The sequence below is a fragment of the Cibotium barometz genome, chromosome 62, assembly GCF_041138505.1.
Source record: "Cibotium barometz isolate CiBa-2024 chromosome 62, ASM4113850v1, whole genome shotgun sequence".
NCBI classification, from domain to species: domain Eukaryota; kingdom Viridiplantae; phylum Streptophyta; class Polypodiopsida; order Cyatheales; family Cibotiaceae; genus Cibotium; species Cibotium barometz.
The window spans coordinates 21,158,874-21,185,929 of NC_141107.1; the positions used below are offsets into that span (position 1 = coordinate 21,158,874).

General features: G+C 43.6%; 1 protein-coding gene and 1 pseudogene across 4 annotated transcripts; both read right to left on the bottom strand.

Moving 5' to 3' along the window:
* Window positions 1-5,250: 5,250 nt before the first annotated feature.
* Window positions 5,251-25,895, bottom strand: LOC147604238 (polyadenylate-binding protein-interacting protein 8-like). 4 transcript variants are annotated; one of them, XM_086795175.1, is made up of 10 exons: window positions 25,157-25,895; window positions 24,444-24,554; window positions 24,240-24,284; window positions 24,079-24,151; window positions 23,850-23,962; window positions 23,694-23,753; window positions 23,565-23,612; window positions 23,405-23,473; window positions 6,102-6,163; window positions 5,251-5,843 (listed from the first exon to the last, which is right to left on the bottom strand). In XM_086795175.1, exons 1-10 carry the CDS (start codon window positions 25,601-25,603, stop codon window positions 5,786-5,788), a joined length of 1,086 nt encoding a protein of 361 aa, XP_086651301.1. In that variant the 5' UTR covers window positions 25,604-25,895; the 3' UTR covers window positions 5,251-5,785. The 4 variants fall into 4 exon arrangements, 3 of the variants coding, with proteins under 3 accessions (XP_086651301.1, XP_086651302.1, XP_086651303.1); XM_086795176.1 differs by having other exon boundaries at window positions 24,444-24,551; window positions 25,157-25,894; XM_086795177.1 differs by having other exon boundaries at window positions 23,565-23,603; window positions 25,157-25,872.
* On the bottom strand, window positions 14,801-17,753 carry LOC147604239 (uncharacterized; annotated as a pseudogene).
* Window positions 25,896-27,056: the final 1,161 nt, after the last annotated feature.

Below are 27,056 nucleotides of genomic sequence, written 5' to 3' on the forward strand. Positions count from 1 at the left end.
ATTACATGTGGCATTCCTATCTTGCCACAATATCTTGCACCTCTAGGGTGCTTTCCCACATACACACAACAACGTGATTACATCTCTCAACAACACGTACCTCCATCCAACATCTAGGATGGGGTTCCCACTAAAGATATGTGATGGCGCTGAGATGCCTTTTGTTGCGGCCAGATTTGTTACTTTGAGTCTGCTTTTGCTACTTCCTTCTTTCTCATCAACAGCTCTCCATAGCTATTGTCTCTCTACTGCTAGGTTCTACCGGATGTTGCTCTCTTGTGGCCCTTCTTTGTAGCTGTCTCTCTCTGCCATTGGTTGTACTCCATGTCCTTCAACTAGGAAACAAGCTCTTCCATGAGCTTCTAAGGTCTCTAAGGTCTTCTGAGACCTTTATAAAGCAACCGGTTGCCTTCTTCAAAGTCCTTCATTTAGGACTTAGCTCCATAAGCTCCCAAGGCTTCTCAAAGCCTTTCATTTTTCTATAAACTTCTTGATCTTCTCCTTAGTTGAGAGTCAAGCTCCAATAGCCTTTGTGTCGAAGCTCTTAAGGTCACTATGGCCTTCACTACCATAAGTGATTAGAGAGTCCACTCTCTTTTCACAAATTTGTTGTCCAAGCTTCCAATTGTGCACCCTTTTGTACACTACCATTGTGCTTCCCTTCTTGAAGCACTCAACCATACTTTGTTCCAAGTGAAAGAATTCACATGCTCAACCTTGTTTGAGCAATTTCACAAGTGCATCCTCTTCTTGATGCACACACATGTGAATTCCAATGAGTCCACCATCTCACTTGCCATTATCTTGACAAGCATGCATCTCCATAAGAGCATTCTCCCATGCTCAATAACCAAAAACATTGAGACAAAACTTCACAAATTACCTCCACAAACTTCTTTGCAGCTTCCTTGTTGACACCGAAGACTCCATAGCCTTCATACTTGCTAAAATCTCCATTTTCACCTTCTTTGATGATGAGTAGCCTTTCCATGTTGCAAAACTCCCATTTGCAACTCTCTAGAGCAGCTTCTATGCAACCTCCTTATTGCAAATCTCCTCTCAAAATTGAGATCGGCATCTCCAAATCTCTCTTAAATCCTCAAAAATGCAAATCCAAATGATAATATGAGTGTGCATAATTTTTTTCCATAATAACTGAAAATAATGCTTAATAAAAGAACTCATAACCAAGAAAAACTATACATAAATATTCACCATAACCAAGAGCCCACCCAAGCTCTAATACCATGTTAAACAATCCTAAAATGGGATTGATCACTGGGTGATAGACATAGATAGATTAAGAAACATAATTAAGGTGGATTATACCACACTTAGAACTCCATAAGAGAGAGAGAGAGAGAGAGAGAGAGAGAGAGAGAGAGAGAATGCACACTCAACACTCAATTCTATTGCATTGATATAGGCTTTCTAGCCTTATCCCACTTTATCTCTCAACAACACGTACCTCCATCCAACATCTAGGATGGGGTTCCCACTAAAGATATATGCACCAATGCCTTCTCCTCATAATGGGAGCCGTACAAATGTGCACCATACATCAATGTGAGATACATGCTGAGAGGCGGGCATTGAAGATATACTAACATAAACGTAGTTGTTTACCCCCATGTATGTGTACATGTTTAGATTTTGAATTTCAAGCCCCCCTTATTTAAATGTATAGGTGATGAGGTTATAGATATGCATACAAGTGGATAAAAGGGGTGAGAAATGGGTGGATCAAAGGATACTTGCTAGGTATATTATAAACAAAAAACAAAAGTGGTTATTTATTTTCATATTATGTAACATGCATGTGGTATGCATGCTTTATCAAGCAAGTGATGCCTTCATGATGTGTTCTTGATGGTACCACCTCCTTGATGTGCAACAAGTTCCGCACTTCTTCTCTCTTGACGGTGCCATCTCCTAGCCTCCTTGATGTGTTGCTTCATAAACCCCACATCCTTGATGTGCAACAAGTTCCTCATTTCTTGTCCCTCACCCCCACATGGTGTAGGGCCTATCGTTCAAGTGCAACAAAATACCCCAACCCCCAAAATCTATCCTCAAGCCTAGAGGGAAACTATGACATTAGCTTAATGGACACATCTTTCAAAGCAAAGGGAAAGAATAAGTTAATATGTTTTCATGTCATGAAGTCTCTCTAGAAGAATGAGTTTTTAATCATGAAGTCTCTCTAGAAGAAAATTTTTGAGCTCCTTCAAGAGGATCATCAAATCTTGATGAGTACTTTGACAACTTTGTGCAAGATGCACCATTCGAGTTTGTCAACCAGAATTGGATACACATGACACCTCATTAAACTTACACGCTTCCTTTCCACAAACAAAATTCTACAATGACCTTGAGGGGATTATTTGCACTTCTTGGAGTGACACATCTTAATTATGAAGAAAAAACACACAAGATTATTTCCAATGAAAAAACAATTATTTTTTTCTTTGTTTCTCATGAATAGTTTCAAAAAGAAAGAAGAGAGAAGCAAACCCAACAAGTGAAGATGTCAATGTCACTTGAGGTAAGAAAGATTCGGTGTCTCAACACATAAGAAATGGTTGCAAATGTGTGTCTCATGAGTGAAGAACTTTCTCAAAATGATGAAAATGTTTTTTTAGTTTGTTTTAAGCATCTCACTATCACGAGAAATATCTTCAATCTTTACATCGAACGTTGCGCTTCTTGATTATAAATGTCAAAAAAGTTGCCACTTCACGAACCAAAATCGTTTATGGAAGTGCACAACTAAGTAATATGATTCTTAATGAAGGAGAGAATTTAAACCCAAAAGCACAATTGTTCTAACTCTTGCAAAACACTTCTTCCATACTTTGATACAAGATCTTCTCCATTGTAGATGTGATCGAGCTTTATGATGAGATTGTTTTCAGTAAGTTCAAATTTTTTATGACCATTTCCATAACACTTGTTCGCAATGATATTTGGATGCCTTTCTACTATCAAATGCTCTGTAAAACCAAAGAAATGGCTCCTCAAATATTACTTCGGACACCATGTCTTGTGCACTTAAAGAATGCTCTTCATGCTTGCAAATGTGACTTTCATTGCTTGTGGCCAAAATAGGGAGGCATGTCAACGTTTGGGGTAAGGTAGGTCAACTTCAACCTAGAGCCCATTCAAACCAAGTAAAAGAGCCAATAAGAGAATGAACCCTATTCTGATGGGGGATGGAAACATACCCCACCCCCCCAAGACACGTGTGTTTGACACACGGAGACTACTTTTTGTTTAAATGAGGGCACAATCCATGGTCAGTCACGAGAAATATCTTCAATCTTTACATCGAACATTGCACTTCTTGATTATAAATGTAAAAAAAGTTGCCACTTCACGAACCAAAATCGTTTATGTAAGTGCACAACTAAGTAATATGATTTTTAATGGAGGAGAGAATTTAAACCCAAAAGCACAATTGTTCTAACTCTTGCAAAACACTTCTTCCATACTTTGATACAAGATCTTCTCCATTGTAGATGTGATCGAGCTTTATGATGAGATTGTTTTCAGTAAGTTCAAATTTTTTATGACCATTTCCATAACACTTGTTCGCAATGATATTTGGATGCCTTTCTACTATCAAATGCTCTGTAAAACCAAAGAAATAGCTCTTCAAATATTACTTCGGACACCATGTCTTGTGCACTTAAAGAATACTCTTCATGCTTGCAAATGTGACTTTCATTGCTTGTGGCCAAAATAGGGAGGCATGTCAACGTTTGGGGTAAGGTTGGTCAACTTCAACCTAGAGCCCATTCAAACCAGGTAAAAGAGCCAATAAGAGAATGAACCCTATTCTGATGGGGGATGGAAACATACCCACCCCCCCAAGACACGTGTGTTTGACACACGGAGACTACTTTTTGTTTAAATGAGGGCACAATCCATGGGAAGGCCAAAGGTCTTATAGTACAACCTTCTCTTATTAAAAGCCTTAAATTTTGATCTTGGAAAGAAATCAATGCCATCTTTTACTTGGATGTTTTTAATAATAGGGAAAAAATAACATGCCTTGTTTCCCACTATCATTAATAATTGATATTCAAGGGATTTTAGTACTTCCTTGACCAATGCTTACAAGAAGGAACACCACATTCACTTCGAATTACAAGGCTTCGTACTCAGCATACCAACGAAATTTTTGAACATTCTTGCATATTGAGATTCATATTAGAGCTAGCTTTTATTAAGGATGTAATATTTACCTACTACTAGCAAGAATGGTAAAATAGCTTAAATGGAAACAATGCCAGATCCGAGGCACCACTCCCTAAACTAGTAGTGCTTAAATGGCACTAATGGCAAATGCATGATGTCACGTAGTAATGAAACTAGATAGATTATTTCAAATTTAAGATTTTTGTTGTGAATGCCATACTCCACTCAAGCTAAGTGCTGGTCACAAAACCATGAAGCCCACTCAATTCTGAACAAAGCTTTGAAATAAAACAGAAAAGCATTGCCAAAACTATGAACTCCAAAGATGGTGATGACAGAGATTCAAAAATAAGATGATACTATTTACAAAGGGTTTTTCAATCCATTAGACAAACAAATCTACATCAAGATTATCTCTTACCATGACATCACTAAACATGGGAACGCGTTGACAAATATCAACCCTACAAAACATATTGAGTTGAACTGTTTCAATGTTATGTGATCCGAATGCATACTTGGAGAAACAAGAATGGGTCTTCCATGCCTTTACATTGCACACACATACATAGAAAAGCTTTCCTTATTTAGTTAAATTAAAGCTCTTAGCTACACTAAGAAGCCACTAAAACCCTCTTACTTTTCGCAAAACCGTTACCAACTTTCACAGTTGCTATATGCATGCATAAAAAGGGGGGAAGAAAATGGGAAAGGGAAAGATGGTGTACTAAAAGTTTGGTGGCCACATATGTCCTGCATATATATGCCCCTGAGCAAGTGGCTTCGTGACCAATAGAGTGGGACCAGTGGGGAGGCCTACCCCAACAGTAGCAACAAAACAGTTAAATTGCACATGCACAAAAGGTGGGCCAGAAGGAGTGGTAATGATCATAGACAGCATGCTGCAAATTCGAACCTGAGACCATTCAGTAGACAACAGCGCATGCACATGTGAGAGAGAGAGAGTATACTTCTATAATCTCCCAAAGGGCAAAGATTATTCCATAATAAACAAAACTCCCTGCCACATTTTGGTATCAACAGTGATAAGAATTAAAACCAAGGTGCCCTTTGGCAACAATCCATTATTGTCAAAGATCACAAACCAGAGCTCTTTCTGCTCTTCATATAAAGGAGACGTGCACAAAAATCCCATGATTGTGGTAGCTGATGCTTTTCTTAAACATCCTGGTAGCTTTTCCTAGAAAGAGCCCGCTGAGGCCAAAAAGCAACTAAATTTGCAGAGGAAATTTTCTGAAAAAACCATGTGTTTGAGGGACATCCTTAAAGAGGAAGTGTGCTCTGGTCGTAAAATGAATTGAAAAATCCATAACTTACTCAAAAAAGGAGGAGAATGCAGGAGGAGATGGCAATCTTGCTAAGTCCTGTGTAACTTTTGGTCACTTTTGCTTGTCTTGCCACTCTCCGTCTCTCTCTCTATAATCTCAAGGCAACTAAAGTACACCTAGTCCACATCATATGAATTGACGGAGAGAACTCAGAATAGTTGTGAAAGTCCAGCACCTTAGAGATGGCATTCATGGCCATCTGAGTTCCAGAATGATTCTTTTTTTTTGCTTGTGAATTAGATAAAAAATGGTCTTGCCATGCAGGGTCTCACTGGAGTTTTAGATGGGCTGACTCTGTAGGAAAAACATACAATGCATTAATGCCTCAACAAAATCTTATAGCCAGCGAAATATCATCTTTGATGTATCAGGGTCTTTATAGACGGATCACCTGCCCATCACATAGGTGGTGCGGGTGACATCTTCCTTTTTTATGGGTGTGATTTGTCAGTGAAGGCCCTCAAAAGCTTTGAATGTCAAAAATCTTTTCTTTTTGTATCTTGAATAGGTACATGAAACTAATAATCAAGGGGGCCTACGGATATAATGTACCTGATTGGAAGAGAACCCAATATAGCACCACTGCAGTTCAAAGCAGCTATAGCACTCTCAGCCTGCAGAAAAGCAATGTAAATACTTAATGAAACATAGCTTGAATCTGCTCTTAGAATCTTGCATCTAAAACCATTTTAGAATCAAGGTTTTACAGCCAACCATACTATGGTTAAGAACCATAAACTGTAATACAAAAAAATAAGGCAGGAATGCAAGAATGGCATTGTACTAGAGACAACTATACTATACAGAAGAGCCACCTATCATACTTCAACAAAGATGCATCTACCACTTACTCTTCAATGTGTAGCCTGTCATGAGACCATCCGTAAGTGTCCTGGCATCCCTAAGCATCCTAGCATCTAATTGAAACCATTCACTCATCACTGTATAAACACATCCTAAAGGAATTATTGTTTTGTTGTGGGAAAGAGAAGCGCTGCATTTACAATTATATGTTAGGTTATCTTCTTCTTTTTTAAAGGCTTTAGAGAAGCACTTTTCTTCCTGTGTTGATTGCTCTTGTTTTTTTAATATGCAAGCGCTTATGCATTGTTTCTTGTTCGAGACTATGAGGGTGCTTGCTTTTTCGTCGGTACCCGCCTCCCACTCAATTGGCCCATAGCCATGCTAGAGTGTGGGCACCCAGTCTGCACTGGGTGGTCAGACGATGTGGCAAGCATCGTCATCCAGCCCAATTAAAGCCCATGCCACTTATCGGATCGGGCAGCCTATCCCCATCAATTAAAGAGTGAGCAAAAGTTCAAAATACCAAAGGTCATTTGTAAAAGAATCTTGGTAATAATAACCATGATCACATTCACCACAAAGTAGATGCCAAGGGTAGCCACTTTCGACCCTACATTCTAGGAGATAATTTGGGAAAGAATAGTGGAGAGAATGAAGGCAAAGGAATCTCTTGAACTCCTGGGCTTACCTGGCCGGCAGGGACAGGGTTTCTCGGCCCATGAAGGGCTGCCAACTGGGTCTTAGGGGCTCCCCCATGGGCTGGCCCATAAGCCCATGCCATGCTGATCCCATGGACTAGCCCATGTACTTATGCTTCTACATGCTGTAATATGCTTTGTATATGCAACTATTAACATGCCCTAATCCTTAGATGACGTAAATGCTTGTTCTCCAAGTGGGTTAAGGGACTATCTAAGGATGGGAGACTGAACTACGTAGCTCGTGCCTAACATGTCCCAGACTGGGACGGCCATAAAGAAAATGTTTCCAATGTTTCAAGGCCTGTATAACTACGAGGAGTTCCCGATCGTAGACCGAGTAATTCTTTTCTACGGGCAGTAACTTACGAGACATGTAAGCTATTGGATGACCGTTCTATTGTAATATACCTCCAATTGCGATGTTACTCGCACCGGTGATCACCTGGAATGGCTCGTCCCACGAGGCAAGTGCTAGACATGGCAAAAGCCACCTTGAGGTTCTTGAATGCCTCCAACGCTCGTGGAGTCATTCGAATCCGTTGCCTTCTTGTCTTGACACCCTTTAACAAATCGGTGAGATCCGCCGAGAGGTCAAAAAACTTGTCTATGTGGGTCAAGTATGCTTGGCATATACCCACAAAGGATCTGAGGCCATATGCAATCTGTGGTACTTCCCAATTAACAATCTCGGCCACCTTGGCCGGATCAAGTCGAATGCCTTCTGCACTAATTATATATCCAAGGTAATGAATCTCGAACAAATAAAATTCTGACTTCTCATTGACGTAGAGCTCGTTGGTTTCCAACAACTTTAGGACTTCCTCCACATCAATGTCATGCTGCTCAACCGTAGCTGAAAATACGGTATGTCGTCCAAAAATATGAACACACACTTTCCAATCAATTCCCAAAACACCCACATCATCATGCGGTTGAATGTGGCTAGGGCGTTCGTCAAGCCAAAAGGCATGACCACAAATTCATAGTGGGCCCGTTTCGTATGGAAGGCTGTCTTGGGGATGTCTCTCTCAACAATCCTCACCTGGTGGTACCCACTCTTTAAATTAAGTTTCGAGAACACCTTAGCCCCATTCAGTCTCTCGGGAATATGATCTATTCAATGCATCGAGAATCTACTCTTGATAGTCAGCTTATTGAGTACACGATAATCGACACACAAACGAGAAGACCCATCTTTCTTGTTGACAAACAGGATCCATGCTGCAAATGGCGACACGCTGAGGTGGTGAAGCCAGATTGCAACAATCCTTGGAAAAGGCGGTCCAACTCCGATTCCATTGCCTTTGAAAGGCGATATGGAATCTTGCTCGGGGGTTCCGAGCCTGGGAGGAGATCAATCTTGTGGTCCTCCGATTTGGATGGGTGGAGCTGGGGAGGGAGATTGTCCCGAAGAAAAATCTTCTGGAACTTTTCATGGAGAGCCAAATACTTCTCGAAAGCACTGGACAGTCTGGATGTATATTATCGCACAATGTGTGCCTTTCCTGATTGCTCATTTAGCGTGCAAGTGGCTTATGAGCGAAAAGTTCAAAATTCCTAGCTCACACTTAATGGTCACTGGGTCGTTTGACACATTCTGACTAATCTAGAAAGTGTGCTTGTCCCACTTGACATCAGGAAGGAACTTGTGAAACCACTGAATGCCCATCTGGAAAGTGTACTTGTCCCACTTGACATCAGGAAGGAACTTGTGAAACCACTGAATGCCCAATATTATGTCTGCTCCTACAAGAGGGGCAACCATAAAATCACACACAAACTCTATGCCTTGAATAACTAACTTAGCACCTAAAGCTTCATACTTGATGCTCGTTGTCATGCATGTGCTAAAACCCTCAACTTGCTTGTCCACCGAAGTCAAGACGAAACGGGCACGCCGAGCGGTCTATTCCGTGACCACGTCCTCCGTGCTGCCGCTGTCAAACAAGACAACAACTCTCTGGCCACCTATGTAGCCAAAGGTCGAGCAATTCATTGCGCTCATACTCCTGGTCAGCGCCCTTTTGCTTATCTTCGAGCTCCCGGCTAACGATTGCTCCAATTGAAGCATTGGGATTTGAAGAACTAGGGATAACCACTGGTGTCTGTGTGGGAGCTGGGCTCACCACTGAAGCCGTGGAGCCTGAGGCGGCGGTCTTTGAAGCGGTAGTCTTCTTTAGGAAACTCCCGAGAAGTGTGTCCTTTTGTATAACAAAACAAACACCTACCCTCCTCGTTGTACTAAGCAATCTCCTCAGCACTCAACTTGCCACCGGTCTTGCCTGCCTCTGCTTTCTGGTCTGGAGTAAGCTTGGACGCATTGGTCGAGTTCTTGGAGCCAGAAGCTCTCGTGCTCTGTCTTGGGGAAGACCCCATCTGGTTCTGGCCTTTTCCCCCCAAGGTGGTAGCCTTGGGAGTAGTCGGCTGGGAAGTCTTGGGCTTTCCACCATTGTACTTCATTTCAGCACTCTGCGCAAGCGAGAGTGCATCTTCGAAGGTCGCTAGCCTAAAAATATGCACCTCCCACTGGATTTGCGTGTCAAGGCCACACAGGAATTGCCCTTTCTTGTCCGTATCAAATAAGCCTGATTGCAAACATAAGTTCGAAATTTTGTTGGCAAATTGAAGGATTGGTTGCACATTCTGGCGCGCTCCCCTAAACTCGTCTTTGAGTCGCTCAAGGTAATGGGGCGATAGAAACCGCTGCTTTAAGGTCGCCGACAAACTTGTCCCAAACATAAGCTACCATACCTAATCTGGTGTGCGCATTAGCCCACTGAGTCCACCAAGGAATGGCCTCACCTTCCAGGTACCAACTAGCTAAGATCACCCTGTCAGTATCATTTTTTCTAATTGCGGCAAAGTAAGCTTCAAATTGATGCAACCATGAATAAAGAGTTGTGGGGTCGAGTTTACCATTATACTTACTGAAATTCATTTTCTCGGGAAAATGATTTGAGGAAGCCGCTGGTGTCGCTCATGTTCCATGCGTCGCATGGCTTCGTCTTCACGTTGTTGGATCTCCAATGCATGCATCGAGCCCGGCTGAGGTCGTGACCCTTCGAGAGGTAGGCTCTGATACCACTGTCACCGTGTTTCCTGCTGAATCTTTACACTTGAAGTAGGCTCTAATACCACTGTAACATGCGTACGCTTTGGGGGAGATCGGTAGCTTCAATGCTCAGAAATAGCACACTTGTCGCGACGAAAATAACGCACAAAACTAAATGTAGATGTACTGAAAATTAGAGAGAGATAGAGGGAGAAGAGGACACAGTATTGGGTCTTGACTACCCTCTGTAGGACCCCCACCACAGATGGTGTATTTGCTTTTATTAGAATGATGCAAATCTGAAAATAAAAGACTGAACCTGAACCTTCTTGGCTGAGGAGAATCCTCTACCCTTGACCTTCAATCCTTCACCCTTTGCGTTAGCTACTCCTTGGCTGTCCTGGCCCTTGAGTTAGCTCCAGCACTTTGTGAATTATGAGATGAACGAATTGATTTTATGCCTTGGGTATTTATACCCCCAGAAGATGCTGGTCGGCTGGTTGCTTTTTCCCTCCACGACTTGTTTAATTAGCATTAAATGCTGAAAAGTCCCACGTGTTCACACTAGACTGCTGGACTGTCCTGCTGTCCAGACCAGCGCAGGCTGCTGGGCAGCCCCTGGGCACTGGCCGCCTGCAGTCCAGGCTGCCCTTGGGCTAGCCAACTAGTTGGGCTAGCCCAAAAGCAAGTCGGCTGCCTGGCCAAGCCCTCTTGGGCTGGCCGACAGCCTGCCCAGCCCCTCCTGGGCTGGTGGGCAAGAACCATGGGCCCCTTGGGGTGGCCTAAGGCCTACCCCCTGCCCAAACATGGGGTATAATCCCTTTTCTGGGGTAGCACTAATGGATGTCTAAAACCGGTCTATGGACACATAAAGCGGTAATTCATTCACAAATAACCTGGACTTACTGAGATACACATTCACAGAATCCTCGCTCCCTCGCTCAACAACACATTGGCCCCGAAGTCCGGCGCCCCTTGCGGTATTTCTTTATTGTTAAAAGGTTGGAAATTACAAAGCACAAGTGCAACAAAGCACTCTACTTGCATCAGCTGAATTTTACAAATTCTAGGAGAAATTTGCCAGCATAACTGCAGTAAAACTGTTCCATAACATCTCAGAATGAATCCCAACTGACAGGCTCACTTCCATAGGCATCAAGCTACCCAATGGAGTCCAAAACATCACAATTCAGCTTGCTGTAATTTTCTGCACAGACCTGTTTTCAGCTCTGTTTTCAGCCCAAAATAACCCTTATACTGTCCTGGAGGACTAAAGCAAAGTCCTTCTGCATTTTGGCATCAACCGGGCAACATAACAGCCCAAAAACAGCACCTAAACAGTGCTGAAACAGCATTGTTTTGAAGAGGTTATTACCCTCTTCTGTGCCTGCTTTGGTGTAGGAACCAACTACACCTGGTTCAAGGAGGCAACTAGCCTTTGCATATAAGCATGAAATTCACACAATTGTACCTGATTTTATCTGATGAAAGCATTTCCATAGTCTGCAAGAGAGAGAAAGAAAGAGAGAGGCTGTGGGGAGCAAGCTCAACCCTCAATTCCTGAGTTGTAGGGCAAGGGAGTGCACCACGAATGCTGGTTTTTCCTGCAACAAAACACCACAATGGCTGCAAATGAGTCTCCTTTCCCAATTTCCCACGCTTCCCTCTTCTCAATGAGGAAAATGTACCAAAATTTGACACTTGGCACATTTTTAAGCCTTTTCCACATGCAATCTTCCAGGCTAAAAATCTCCTGACTGGTTCACATTTTCACAACAGTCCTTTGTCAGCTTTTGGTCCCCTTGACATTCCGCACAAATTGACGCGAACACTTTTCAATTCCGACACTGCCAAAAATAGCAGTTCCCTAAATTTTAGGGATGATGTCATCTGCATTCCTTTTGGTCTCCTGACCATCTTTGACCACTATGGTCACTTCAGAATTTGCTTAGAATTCAAGATACATTCATATTTCGGTGGCGGCCACTTACTAATGTAAACTGGCCTATACCCTCATTCAGTGGCCATGTCCTGGACACTTTCATTCATCTTTCAGTGCCCATGTTCTGAACACTGTCCTTCATCTTTCAATGCCCATGTCCTGGACACTGTCCATCTTTCAATGCCCATGTCCTGGACACTGTCATTCATCTTTCAATGCCCATGTCCTGGACACTGTCATTCATCTTTCAGTGCAGGTCTCAGGCTTAGCCAACCATTGGTCCAAAGTCCCAGTGGCTGACCCATTCTGACATTGCAATGGCCCAAGCCCTTCCAAGAGATCCCGGGGGAAAGCAACAGCAACCAAAGAGAAAGAAAAGAAAAATATATATTTACAAAGAAATGTAAATAAGGAAAACAACTGCAAAAAGTTTCACCTCCTGGTGACATACCCCCCTCTTGAAAGAAGCAAGCGACCTCGATTGCAAGTCCACATGCAAACGGATGACACAGGACGATCACAAGATTCCCCATGTGATTAGTGTCATCGCATGTATCTCCTGCCAACGGATGACACGGGGCGATGATAGGAATTCCCCACTACCATTTGTGCCATCGCAGGTTCAAGCCTTTCAAATACATGTTTCCGGATGCAACACAGGGCGATAGCATATATGTTGTACTATTAGTGTCACAACATGTAAATCATTCATTTGAAGCGTAACAGATACAACTTCAAAGCACTGAAAGTTCATTCATTGATTAAGTCATTGACAACAAATGTCAAAACTGTACATTGCAGGTTCTAACATGAAGGCTTCCTTGTAAAGTTGCATCAACTGAGGTGAATCAGCCAGTTCAACCTCATCCATCCATTTAGCATCCATTGGTGAATAATTTCTGAATTTCACCAAGTACCTTCTTGCAACTTGTCCTTTCACTTTTCTGTCTTTATGGGCCAGAATCTGCTCAGGAACTAGAATTTCATCCAATTCCTCCACTTCAGGCTGTTCCTCTGGCACTATATCTTCTGGCACATTGCCAATAAAAGGCCTCAAAAGGCTCACATGAAATGCATTATGTATCTTCCATGTTTCTGGCAATTTCAGCCTGTATGCTACATCACTTATCTTCTCTGAGACTTGGAAAGGACCATAATATCGCATACTCAGCTTAGGAAATAAACGTTCCTTGCCCTTTCTTTTTCTCAGTCGTGCTTTTTCAAAGCGCAATAAGACCCAGTCATTCTCTTTAAACAAGAGCTCTCGACGATGCATGTCAGCAGCTCTTTTCTGCTTAGCTTGTGACTTTTCCAAGGCATATTTGACCTTCTTATACGCTTCTTGCCATCCCTCAACATACCGATCTGCTTCAAGTATCTTATCCTTTGTCTGCAGAATGGTACTTTCTTGCCACCTTCAACAATTTCAAAAGGCGCCTTGCCAGTAGAGGAATGCACTGTATTGTTGTAAGCATACTCTACTAGTGGCAAATAATGCTCCCAAGCTGCCTTATGTTCTGATACATAACATTTCAGCAGATCCAAGACAGTAGAGTTAGCCTCTTCAGACTGCCCATCAGTTTGAGGATGAAAAGAAGATGAGAATTTCAAGGTTGTGCCCATATTCTCAAACAATGCTTTCCAAAACAAGCTAGTCATCCTTGGGTCTCTATCACTGACAATAGACTGTGGCATACCATGGTATTTAAAGATATTCTGCATGAAAACCTTTACCATGTGCTCAGGCTTTATCTTCTTTCTAACAGGAATGAAGTGTGCCTGCTTACTGAATCTACATATTATAGTCCAGATTCCATCATTCCCTGTCGTTGTCCTTGGAAGATCAAAAATGAAGTCCATGGCAATACTTTCCCATGGTCTCTCTGGAATAGGCAGTGGTTGCAATAACCCAGGTGCCTTCTGTCTATCAAACTTGACCTTCTGGCATACTAGGCAAGATCTGACATAAGCATCAAGATCACGTCTCAAAGCTGGCCAATAAAAGAAAGTCTCAACCGCTTTCACTGTAGCATCAATGCCTCGATGTCCAGCATACGGTGGAGCATGACTTTCTAGCATTACTTTCGGCCTTAACTGCTTAGTCACACATAGCTTTCCATGCATCATGAGAAAGCCGTCTTTCAGAACATAGTGATCATGATGTTGATTATTCATTAGCTGCTCATAGATTCTGGAAAAATCTTCATCACTGGCATACTGCTCTTTCATATCATCCAATTCTTGGTGATAAGAAATAGAAACAGCTGACACTTGTGGTTTGCGAGACAATGCATCTGCAACCACATTCTTCTTGCCTTCCACATGCACTATCTGAAAATGGAACATTGACAGAAAATTTGCCCAGCGCATGTGTTTCTCTGACAACTTTGCCTGTGTGAGAAAGTATCTGAGCGTCTGATGATCCGTTTGCACAACAAAATCAGCACCAAGTAAATAGTGTTTCCAACTGGTAAGTGCATGGATCACAGCTAACAGCTCTTTCTCATAAATCTGATAGTTCTTCTCAGTGTCAGAGAGTATTCTACTCTCATATGCCACGACTCGGCCATTCTGCATTAAGACAGCACCAATGCTGTTCCCACATGCATCACACTGCACAACAAATGATTTAGACAAATCTGGCAATGTCAACACAGGATCTGTAGTCATTTTCTGTTTCAGGCATCTAAATGCTGATTTCTCTTTATCTGTCCATTGCCTTTTATTGTCTTCTTTTCAAGCGCATGTAATGGTGAAGCAATCTCTGCAAAATGCCTTACAAATCTGCGGTAGTAAGAGCATAGGCCAAGAAAACTGCGAACATCATGCACAGTCTGTAAATCTGGCCATGAAACGATTGCTTCAATCTTAGCAGGATCCATTGTGACACCATCTTTTGATACAATGTGCCCAAGGAAGTGAATTTCTTTCAGAAAGAATTCACTCTTCTTGCCATTAATGAGCAATCTGTTGTGTTTCAGCTCATTAAAGATTGCTGTCAGATGGTCTCTGTGCTCCTCTTCGCTCTTTGAATAGACTATCATGTCATCAAAGAATGTGCCCACAAAACTTCTGTAGGGACGGAAAATTCTGTCCATCATTCTGTTAAATGTGGCAGGAGCATTTGTCAATCCAAAGGGCATGACTAAGAACTCATAGAGACCAAATGTAGTGCGAAATGCGGTCTTGTGCACATCCTCGGGTCTGATTCTAATCTGATGGTACCCACTCTTCAAATCTATCCTGCTAAACATTTGTGCTCCTTGCAAACGATCAAGAATATCATCTATGCGCGGAATCGGAAATCTATTCTTGATCGTGTTCTTGTTCAAGGCTCTGTAGTCAATACACATTCGCCATGAACCATCTTTCTTTTGTACTAGTAACACAGGTGAACAAAACGGGGAGCTACTGGGCTGAATTAGTCCCTTCTCTAACAGCTCATTAACCTGTGTCATAATCTCTTTCTGCTGGGCTGCACTAACCCTGTACGGTGGCCTATTGGGCGGACTAGACCCTGGAATAAGATCTATGGCATGATCCTCTGGCCTCTCAGGGGGTAACTCTCCTGGTAAAGATTCTGAAAAGCAGTCTCTGAACGTATCCAAGAAAGCTTTTCTACCTTCGTCTAGTGTAGACAAATCAGTTTCAACTTGATTCACTTGCTTTGCAAAAACCAAGTACGCAGAAAGATGATTTTTCATTACTGAAGTTATAGCAGAAGCAGAAATGACTGGGACAGACTCTCCTTTCAGCTTCACATCCAAAACATGAGTCTTGTCCCTATGTACAATTGTGATTTTCCTGTTGAAAGCATCCAACACTGCATGTTTCCTATGACACCATGGAATTCCCAACAAGACATCACATCCTTCCAAGGGCATGATAAGAAACTCCTCTGTGTCCACGTAACTCTGTATATGCATGCGAAGTTTGCCAAGTATAGGAGTGACAGGAACTGAATGCCCAGGGCATGCCAAATCAGCCTGTCCAACTGGTCCCATCTCTTCAGCACGAATTCCCAACTTGGCTGCCAATGCCGGTGAAATAAAGTTGGCTCGAGCACCAGGGTCAAAGAAAATCAGCACTGTAGCATCTCTGATTTTACCCCATGCTCTGCACAATTCTGTAGCATTATCACATGGCTGGTCACCAACCATGTCAGGTACCAATCCTGCACTCGGCATTGTCTTCTTCTTGAATGGCCCTTCTTTATCCTCGGCATCTTTTGCTGGCTGTTGTGGACATTTTGCAGCCATATGCCCTTTCTGTTCACAAATGAAACATTTCCCAGCTTGCATCAATGCCTTTCTCTCTTCAAATGACTTGCCATAGAGTGGCCTCTTCTGTCCTTTGCCTTGACCAGCACTTTTCTGAGGCTGTGACTGCCAAGTCTTCTTCTCAAATGGCTTCTTTCTATAGAATGGTCTAGGTGGGAAATCCCTCTTCATAAGTGGTTCCTGTTTGCCCTGAGGTTCCTTGTTTACTGTGCTCTTAAAGCCACGTGAACCTCCCTGTAGCAATGCATTAGCCATGTTTGCATTCTCAATGAGCTGAGTCATATTAGAAACATTGGTCTTAATGCAATAATCCCTGATTTCTTTGGGCAAACCACAACAATACTTTTCTATTTGCTCTGACAATGGCACTGTCCTGTAAGAAGTTACTGGCAAGAGTGCATCCCAAAACTTCTTATTATACTCTTCCAAATTTACACAGTTGGCTGCATCAAGTTTGTGCCATGCTATCATAACATCCACTTCAAAAGTATTTGTAAGCCATGCAAAAGAGAATTGCTGCTTAAACTGAACCCATGTAGCAGGTGCTTGTCCTTGCATCAACATTGAAGTCCACCACTGCAATGCATTGCCTTTCAAGAAAGTAGCAGCCTTCCGCACCTTAGAAGACTCTGTAAAGTTACCCCCAGTGTATGCTGCATCAAACTGCTGAATGAAAGTCACCGCTTTCAATTTGTCTTGCATCCCACTGAAAGTCTCAAACTTTACTGCTTGACCTCCTTCTTTGTAATCCTTTTGCACCTTTTCTGCATCAGTCCTTACTGCTCTTTGTCCACTAGGTTGAGAAAATTCAGCCACACTGACAGGTGCTGCGGGCCCCAAAGCTGGACTAAAATAAGTTTGAAATCCGGGCTGCACACCTATATTGGCATAAAGAGGGTTCACAGCTTCCATAGGCATCATTCCTGGTGACCCTCTTGACATCAATCCTGGCAAAACTGTGGGCGGTCTAGCCATGGCCTGGAAAACAGATCCACCACCAAAATAGCCAGGCTGGAAAGCAACGAATGGAGGAATGGTCGGCATGACCCTTTGCACATTACTTTCCTGACCATTAAATGCATGTACCTGTGCCTGTGTAACATGCCGCACTGGATCAGCTGCCACTACTGGTGTCTGCTCTACATGCTGTGGCATCCTTGGCATTTGTTCCTGTGCCCTCTCAACTGCATGCTGAGATGATTCAGCCTGGGAATCCCCTGTCCTTGACTGCAAATACCTCTTCATCCTGGGATTCTTCACCAACTGTTCAAAGGTACCAACCATGCTCAGGAGCTGCGCATGAAATAAATCCTCTTGTTCCTGTTCTTCCTCTAACAAGGCTGGCTGTACTACTGGCTCCATCCGAGCAGAGGCTGACACCTGGGCACCTGTCACCTCTATATGCTGTCTGTGAGTAGAAGAGGAACTCTCTTCGGCAGGGAGCTTGCCTTTCCCTTTGTCTGTCATACTGTCAACTGAAAGTTTAAGGGAACCTGTATCCAGAAAGAGACCGTACTCTTTCTCACCTGTAATCAGTTGTACCTTACTATGTGTGTCTCCTGTTCACCCAATCCAATCCGTGTCCGGGCTCTTGCAGAAAAGAGGACCCTATCCCGGCAATGGAACCATAAAACCGGTCTATGGACACATAAAGCGGTAATTCATTCACAAATAACCTAGACTTACTGAGACACACATTCACAGAATCCTCGCTCCCTCGCTCAACAACACATTGGCCCCGAAGTCCGGCGCCCCTTGCGGTATTTCTTTATTGTTAAAAGGTTGGAAATTACAAAGCACAAGTGCAACAAAGCACTCTACTTGCATCAGCTGAATTTTACAAATTCTAGGAGAAATTTGCCAGCATAACTGCAATAAAACTGTTCCATAACATCTCAGAATGAATCCCAACTGACAGGCTCACTTCCATAGGCATCAAGCTACCCAATGGAGTCCAAAACATCACAATTCAGCTTGCTGTAATTTTCTGCACAGACCTGTTTTCAGCTCTGTTTTCAGCCCTAACCCTTATACTGTCCTGGAGGACTAAAGCAAAGTCCTTCTGCATTTTGGCATCAACCGGGCAACATAACAGCCCAAAAACAACACCTAAACAATGCTGAAACAGCATTGTTTTGAAGAGGTTATTACCCTCTTCTGTGCCTGCTTTGGTGTAGGAACCAACTACACCTGGTTCAAGGAGGCAACTAGCCTTTGCATATAAGCATGAAATTCACACAATTGTACCTGATTTTATCTGATGAAAGCATTTCCATAGTCTGCAAGAGAGAGAAAGAAAGAGAGAGGCTGTGGGGAGCAAGCTCAACCCTCAATTCCTGAGTTGTAGGGCAAGGGAGTGCACCACGAATGCTGGTTTTTCCTGCAACAAAACACCACGATGGCTGCAAATGAGTCTCCTTTCCCAATTTCCCACGCTTCCCTCTTCTCAATGAGGAAAATGTACCAAAATTTGACACTTGGCACATTTTTAAGCCTTTTCCACATGCAATCTTCCAGGCTAAAAATCTCCTGACTGGTTCACATTTTCACAACAGTCCTTTGTCAGCTTTTGGTCCCCTTGACATTCCGCACAAATTGACGCGAACACTTTTCAATTCCGACACTGCCAAAAATAGCAGTTCCCTAAATTTTAGGGATGATGTCATCTGCATTCCTTTTGGTCTCCTGACCATCTTTGACCACTATGGTCACTTCAGAATTTGCTTAGAATTCAAGATACATTCATATTTCGGTGGCGGCCACTTACTAATGTAAACTGGCCTATACCCTCATTCAGTGGCCATGTCCTGGACACTTTCATTCATCTTTCAGTGCCCATGTTCTGAACACTGTCCTTCATCTTTCAATGCCCATGTCCTGGACACTGTCCATCTTTCAATGCCCATGTCCTGGACACTGTCATTCATCTTTCAATGCCCATGTCCTGGACACTGTCATTCATCTTTCAGTGCAGGTCTCAGGCTTAGCCAACCATTGGTCCAAAGTCCCAGTGGCTGACCCATTCTGACATTGCAATGGCCCAAGCCCTTCCAAGAGATCCCGGGGGAAAGCAACAGCAACCAAAGAGAAAGAAAAGAAAAATATATATTTACAAAGAAATGTAAATAAGGAAAACAACTGCAAAAAGTTTCACCTCCTGGTGACAATGTCCCCTTCTACATGCAACCTACACAGCAGTCTGGCATCTAGCCACATACCAACACATAGAGCAACTGACATCATTCCAGAGGCAGACTCACAACGCGGACTGGCATGGTTTCATGTGCAAGACAATGCAAATTTGACCTTGGACGCATGTGCTGGACAATGCACACCTGACCTCGGACGAATGGAGTGGAACCTTGGCTGACTCGTCCCAGACTGGGCTCACATGGGACCAGTTTTCCAACCCAGGTCCTGCACCTCCTTGTATAGATATGTCTACGTGGCATCCAAGTGTGGGATGCACGTGACATCCTAGCTGATTTGCCAACATATGATCACTGAATTTCAGCGTTGCATTGCTGATTTCCAGCCTTGTACTGCTGTTTTCCAGCCATCCTTGTGTCAGAAACCTCTCCTACACCTGAATTTTCAGCAAACAATTGCTTCATAGGGGGGACAATGTTTTCTTTGGAGTTCAAGCTGCCATCTTTACCCATTTTCCCTGAAGGACAGCATGTGGACGGGACAAATTTCGACGAGTCTATTCTCGAGACTTAAGATTTGGCAAAGATTCTCACAGCTCCTCGACCGAATCCGGCTGAAGCAGATCTCAACGACGACAACGTGGAAGACCGAAAGAAGGAAGACCTCATATGGAACAAGCTCAATGCTCTTGCTCATTCTTTCCTCTTTCTCAACTGCAAAAATGCGAGCTTCTCTTGTGGTACAACTCAACAAATTGGACTCTTCAAAATCCAAGACCATGAGGGAGCACATCAACAGGTAATCACTCTCAGCCCGAGTCCAAGGACAAAGGCAAGTCCACCTCATCGTCGCCTAAGAAGTGCGACTACTGTCAAAAGGATGGACATCTTTATCAGGAGTGCAGAAAGAGGGCGGCAGACAACAAGAAGAAAGGCCACGGTTTCAGCTCCTTAGCCTCCCCTGCCGACGCATCTTGAGGAGCTTCCTTCTACTACTACTACTACTACTCCAGAGATTTCCCTCTCAGCTTCTGCACCTATGGAGTGGATTGTGGATAGTGGTGCTACAAAGCACGACATGACTTGATCAGTGATCTAAAGAAACGTCTCGGGAAAGTTGCCATGGGGGACAAATCCACCATCCCTATTTGTGGTGAAGGCACCATGTCCTTAGTTCCTGACAGGCATGGAGGAAAGTTTACTTCTTCTATTCTTTATGTTCCAGATCTTGGATTTCACCTTCTTTCTGTGCAAGAATTGTGCAGTCTTGGCACAAAAGTGGAGTTCACCACAGATTCAGTTACTATCCTTCATCCGAAGACAGGTACAGTTCTTTGCGAAGGGTATGCAGACCACGGTCTCTACAAGCTTGATGCTCCCTCCTCTCTTCCCTCCCCTCCCACGGGTGATCTCTGGCATGCTAGACTTGGACATCTTCATCATGAGGCCTTGCGGCAAGCCTTCCGCAAAAAAATGATCGAGGGCTTGCCTAATATCGGGTAATGTGTCTCCTACCTCAGGGGGAAGCAACATCAAGCATCTTTTCCAAAGAAGGCGGCCAGGAGAGCCACCGTTCCCCTTGAGTTGATACATACAGATTTATGCGGACCCATGAGGATTGCATCTCTCAGTCCAGAAAGCTGTAGACTGCACATATGATGGCTGAATGTGAAGAGTATCTTCCTTCTTAGCCGGGAGTGCTTGGATGCTGCAAACTGAATATGATTTGCTGAGAATACTGGAATGGATTTACGTGGGCTGAGGCAATGCTTTTATACCTCATCTGGTCAGCAGTAGGCTGTCTCAAGAGGCTGTCGGCTGATGCAAAAATCTCCCACGACCTGATAAATGCCTGTCAGTTTGTACAAGACCCTGTCGGCTGCAAGAAATGCCCACGACTGGTATCATGCACAGTCGGCTGCACATTTAATGCTCATATGCCCAGTCGACTGCCCCACAAGATACTGGTCGGGCTGTAGCACACCTGTCGGCTGATGGCCGACTGCTTGGCAAAGGCCTTGGATGCCTTTGCAAGGCTAGCCCAAGTTGGGGCTGGCCTTAGGGCTGGCCTTAGGGCTGGCCCCTTCTAATGCAATGGTCCTAGACATGCCTTACACATGCAACTAATGCTAAGGCTGACATTCTGAATGATGCTTTTCTCCAAGTGGGTTAAGAGGACTGACATCTGATTGACCTCTAAAGCTCAAAGATTGACCTACGTAGCTTGTGCTTGACTGTCCTTGGACTGAGGGCTCACAATGGGGTCACGGTGTATGACAAATAATCCTAAAAAAGGTTCTACTCCTGCACAAATGCTGCACTGACGATCATGCCAGTGTGTCACTATGTACTAGCAACTTAATGTGCATGTGCCTAAGGTGAATACCATCCGTTCAATACACTTTGTATCCATCTATACTCTCCCCCATAAAGGTAAGAGTGCATAGTCCATCATGCTTTATAAAGGATGTCTAATCACACTTTCCCACTTAGGGATGGAAGTATGTCCATGGCCAATCATACTTCCCCACTCAGGGATGGAATCATGTCCAATCATACTTCCCCACTTATGGATGGAAGCATGTCCATTCATGGGTTCCTCTGGAATAAGAACTCATGTCTAATCATGAAGCCTGCCATGCTAGGTCAGACAACATGTCCAAGTTATATTTATCTTCAAGATTCTTGATACAAGATTCCATGTACATTGTTAGGGTTTCTCACAGACACAAGTGGGTGACACACGTTCAAAGACCAAGGTACCCACGAAGCGATGTGGTTTGACAAGGACTTCTTTGAGCAGTATCCATCACTACTGGCAAATTAACTTGAAGCAGTCCAAATCCTACCAACAAGTTTAAGCAGGAGGGGATGTCACATACACCATTGTCCTAGGGTGCCATGTGGACATTATTCTGCAGCTTCTGGGACAGTCAATCACCCTTGTTTTAGTGTTTGCTTCATATCCTGAGGTACACCCAGCCAATTCCATGCAAAGTCCCAATGTTGTTCCGGAGTAGAGATACATGAAAATAGTTATGCATTCCTTGGTAACTTCAACTCCACGTTCATATCACTGATCACCTTTGTAAGTTGTAACAGGAAAAAAACCAAAGTTCTTGAAAGAGTTTCGGTCACTTCTTCTCAACTTGCTTCAGCCTCTGCTTCATATCCTAAGGTACACCCTGTCGGCCAACACCAGAGGGAGCATCTTTTGATAAAAACGCCCCTTTTGTCTTCATATTGGGGCCTTTTGGGTGCCCAACCAATAGCTGGCCTAGGCACTTGGCCTGAGATGAAATCAGAAATATCCCCTAAAATGCTACCCAAACCTTCACTTGAGCTACCTATGTCTTCTATAACTATTTATTGGCTGCCCTGGTGTCCAGGTTGCTCAATCCTTTCCCAACCTGCAGAGTCTGATGAATCTTTGCCTCAAAGCTCAGGAACCTCCCATCACATGCCAGAACTAATCTACCCTAGTGCATCACTACCTGTCAGATCAGTAAATAATCCTGTTAGGGTAATCAAAAACATGAATGGGACATACTTCTACAAGCTTTGGCAGTATGGACAAGCTAGAGTTTGCTTGGCTAGACTTAGGGTGGGTCAGGAAAACCTAGAGTATCAGTAGCAAAACTGGAGTTGACCAAAAGCATCCACTATTGAACAGGAAGAGGAGGAGGGTGGGGGAGAGGGAGAGGGAGAGGGAGGGGAAGGGGAAGGGTAGGATGGGGATGGGGATTGGGATGGGGATGGAGATGGGGGAGGAGTGGAGTGGAGTGGAATGGAGTGGAGTGGTGTTAGATTCAGCACTAATTCCAAGCTTCAACTAACATCTGCTATGTACAGCCTTGTATAAAAACACATCCAAGCTCAGTACTCATTATGTCCTTGTTAAAATGAACTTGTTTCTTGGATAAGTACCATGATAAATTCAACAAATGCAATGCGTGTTGAATGACGATAATCACCAAGGAGCCTCAGTCGTGCAACCTGTATCAAGAAGTGGAAGCATTGTCAGATGCAGGTGTGTACTGATAACCTCCTCTCACTTGAGGCATTGCTAACAAATCTGGAAAGATACCTCGCCGCATAAAGTTTCAAAGAAAAGCTTAACTTCTGCCTGAGATACCTGCAACAAGAAGTTTTAAAAACCCATAACCAGATTGCAAAGCAGCTAGGAAATATGTGGACTTCACTAAAATAAAATCACCTTCTTATCAATATTTGTGCAATAAATTGTTCGTGCACACATCTCACGCTCATCCTCAGACTGCATAGGAAACATGACATGCTTCAGAACCGGTCTCAAAAACCATGTGTTAGACATAGACGCATGGCTTGCAATTGGCTAGTCCCTAACACATACCTGGGGTAAAAATGTTGGATTCACTGGTATTATTGCCGTTTTAGAGGGTAACACTCTCACAGGGTAAAAGCCCAACATAGTCCCAGCAAGAGACAGTGCTCTACAAGCACCCTCTGAAAAAAAACTACCACCAATTTAGCAGCCTTACAGAGTTTCACAAGTCTAATGAGAATTCAAATGCTTTCAGTCCACCCACATCGAAAGACCCAAAATTACAAGCAATGCGTACCCTCATCTGTGAACTCCACGAATGCAAATCGAAGAACAGAGTTTGGGTCTCCACAGACACGGCAATCCACAACCTGTACAGACGTAATTTGGCTACAAAAAAGTCCAATTACAGTTTCTGAAGTATTAAAAATGGAACAAAGGGGGCTACGGCAAGAGTACCTGACCACAAGTGAGAAAGAGAGCTGCAAGGTGCTCTTCTGTGACCTGCAAGCAAGTTCATGTAAATTTAAAGAGCCCAATTCAGTTCCTCAAAAAAATGTTACCAGAAAATTTGGTAAAGGCTATTACTTGCCAACATGCCCTCCAGAACTCAAGCCTATACATGGCAATTTAGGAAGGTGGGGTTTGGTAACTGCCTCTCACCTGTTGATCAATATCAGACACATAAACCGTCCTTCGAATACTGTCATCCCGTTGTGCTCTAAGTGATCTGCTGTTAGTGCGTCGCTGCTTGGTGGGATAGCCATTTTTCTTCTATACATACCGATAAATTGTTCAGGTTATTTCCCAAACTTAACAAAACCATCGATTCCATCGTGCATAGCATGTGCCATGGACTACGTGCTATGACATCCCCACATCAAAAGGACCATGCATGTATGCTATGCAAATCTAGAACCTAAGCAAGGCCAACTTTGGACATCATGATTCTTCAGATTGATGAGAAAAATTAAGGTTTTTATCCCTTTTTTTGGGCGGAGGGTGTGGAGGAAGGGGGGATCAAAGATTTTAAGGCGAAAAATGATATCGTAAATCGTTTGGATTAATCACAATCTTTTGCAGAAATGGATGCAGGTTTGGTGCCAAACATGGTTGATCCTTCGCATAGAGGAATGCAGTTTTTTGGTTCTCAACATAATCACAACCATTTTTTTATAGCTAATCATAATTATTTGCATAGAGAAACATCATCGTCATCATAGATTGATAAGGATTATCAAAAACAATTGTTTAACCAAGAAAGGGAGAAGCAAGGTAAGGTGAAGAATTAACATCTGATGTGATGAGAGAGAGAGAGAGAGAGAGAGAGAGAGAGAGAGAGAGAGCGAGGGAATTGGGAGGAAAAAGGGATTCACCTTGCGGTTGTTGTTGGCTTTCGTGCCGTTTGCAGCGGAGATTTCAGAGGCGTCATCGCTGTGGGAAGGGGGCACAAACTCCTTGGCGTCGGGGTTAAGCTTCGAGAAGAGATCCTCCAGCTCCGGCATGCTGTCGCGATGGAACCCGTTCTCCTGCCCTCCCTCCGAAGAAGACGACCCAGCCGTGAAGCTCCCGCTCTCAAAATTAGGGTTCCCGTTCCCATTCTCGCAATCAAGGTTCCCATCCTCCAAATTACGGTTCCCAATCTCCAAATTAGGGTTTCGATCGACCTTCTGCTGCTGCTCTAGAGGCGAAGAAGAAGAAACCCTCGCAGACGGTGAGGTTGGCCTCTGCTGCTGCAGGTGCGATTGGTGCTGATCGTGATCTAGATCGCGCGTAGGAAAGGCTCCGTGGGCTACGGAGGAAGAAGTATCGAGGACGGCCATGGAAGAAGCGGCTCTTCTCTGATGAGCTTGAAGGAGGAAATGGCTATGGCGAACAAAGCGAAGGGAGCAGACAAAGATGAGAATGCCTGTAGGAGAAGGAGAGAAATTGACTATGGCGATGATGGATGGCCGTGGCTATAGAGAGCGAAGCAGAGGAGAGAAGGAAGGAGGAGAAAAATGGTGTTACGAAGGAGGCAGAGATGGACCTCGGCGATGGCTTAGTCTGAGCTAATTAAGCTAGGCTATGGCGAAATGGCAAGGAGAAGGGGAGGGGGGGTGAAGAAAGGAGATGAATTTTCAAAGGAATTCCAAAGGAAAGGGTCTATAGAGAGAGAGAGGAATGGCGAAAGAGAAGGGAGAATGGAGGGCCCCGCGGCCGTGCGCAAAATGCATGAAAAAGTGAAGCAGAAAAGGAGGGTGGTGGAAAAGACAGAAATTTTATATCCGCAAAAAAGCATGAAAAAATGGAAAATAGATCACGCACGTGTGACTTAGTTCGAGTACAAAATGCTGACTTTTGGCACGTGAGCACAATAGGCAACCGTGTCCATGCTCCTGTGTGCTCTATGATGGGCTGGAGGACTCCAGGAGGGCATCATGCTTTTGGACATTTTGGCTGTCACAAACAGTCACTTATTTACAGTCGTCGTCGAGAAGTAAGGTAAAATGTGAAAAAACGGGCACTATTTTTACAAACCCGTCATTATGCACAGTGACCTAAAATGTGAAAAAGGGGCATTATTTCTACTAAACCCGTCATTATGTAGGGTGACCTAGCCCATCAAAAATTATCCTTGTGGACCGTGCTTACATCAATCAATAGCCAACGCTTGAGTTATCCCTAGACAACAAGTAAGCACAATGGGCTCCATGACTTGTTGTACAAGTACAATGCTGAATCTTGATGCTTATTGTGGCACACATCGACACCAATGTCCATGCTTACATCAAAATCCTTACTTTTGCGACACATGTGAATCATGTCATAGGCACATGTGTCTACACTCACATTGAACAATAGCCACCAATTGATGTTCTCCCCAAAGGACGTGATAACCACAACAAGCTCCACGACTTGAAAACTTGTTGAAGAGTACCCAATGGAATGTGTGTGCATTTCTCCTACTCCACTTAGCTTGTTATGCTTCTCAGCAATGGTTTGGCATGCCACATAAACCCCCATCTTGCTCTCAATTAGCATCCATGTCTCCATCTCCCAAGGTCACTTAATGCATGTTCCAAGTCATTAAGGTGCACATTTGTGGGTTGGTTTGAGACTTCAACGGGGATAAGCTTTAATAAAGGATGCTTTGTTGGATGAATTCCTTGAGCTTACACTAGTTGAACAATATAACTAGGGCTCAAACCCCTTCTTATTCCTATCCAATAAAATTCCACCCTTCATTCTATGACATGGCACAACATTTATCTGTTTTGCTTGTCAAGCACACAA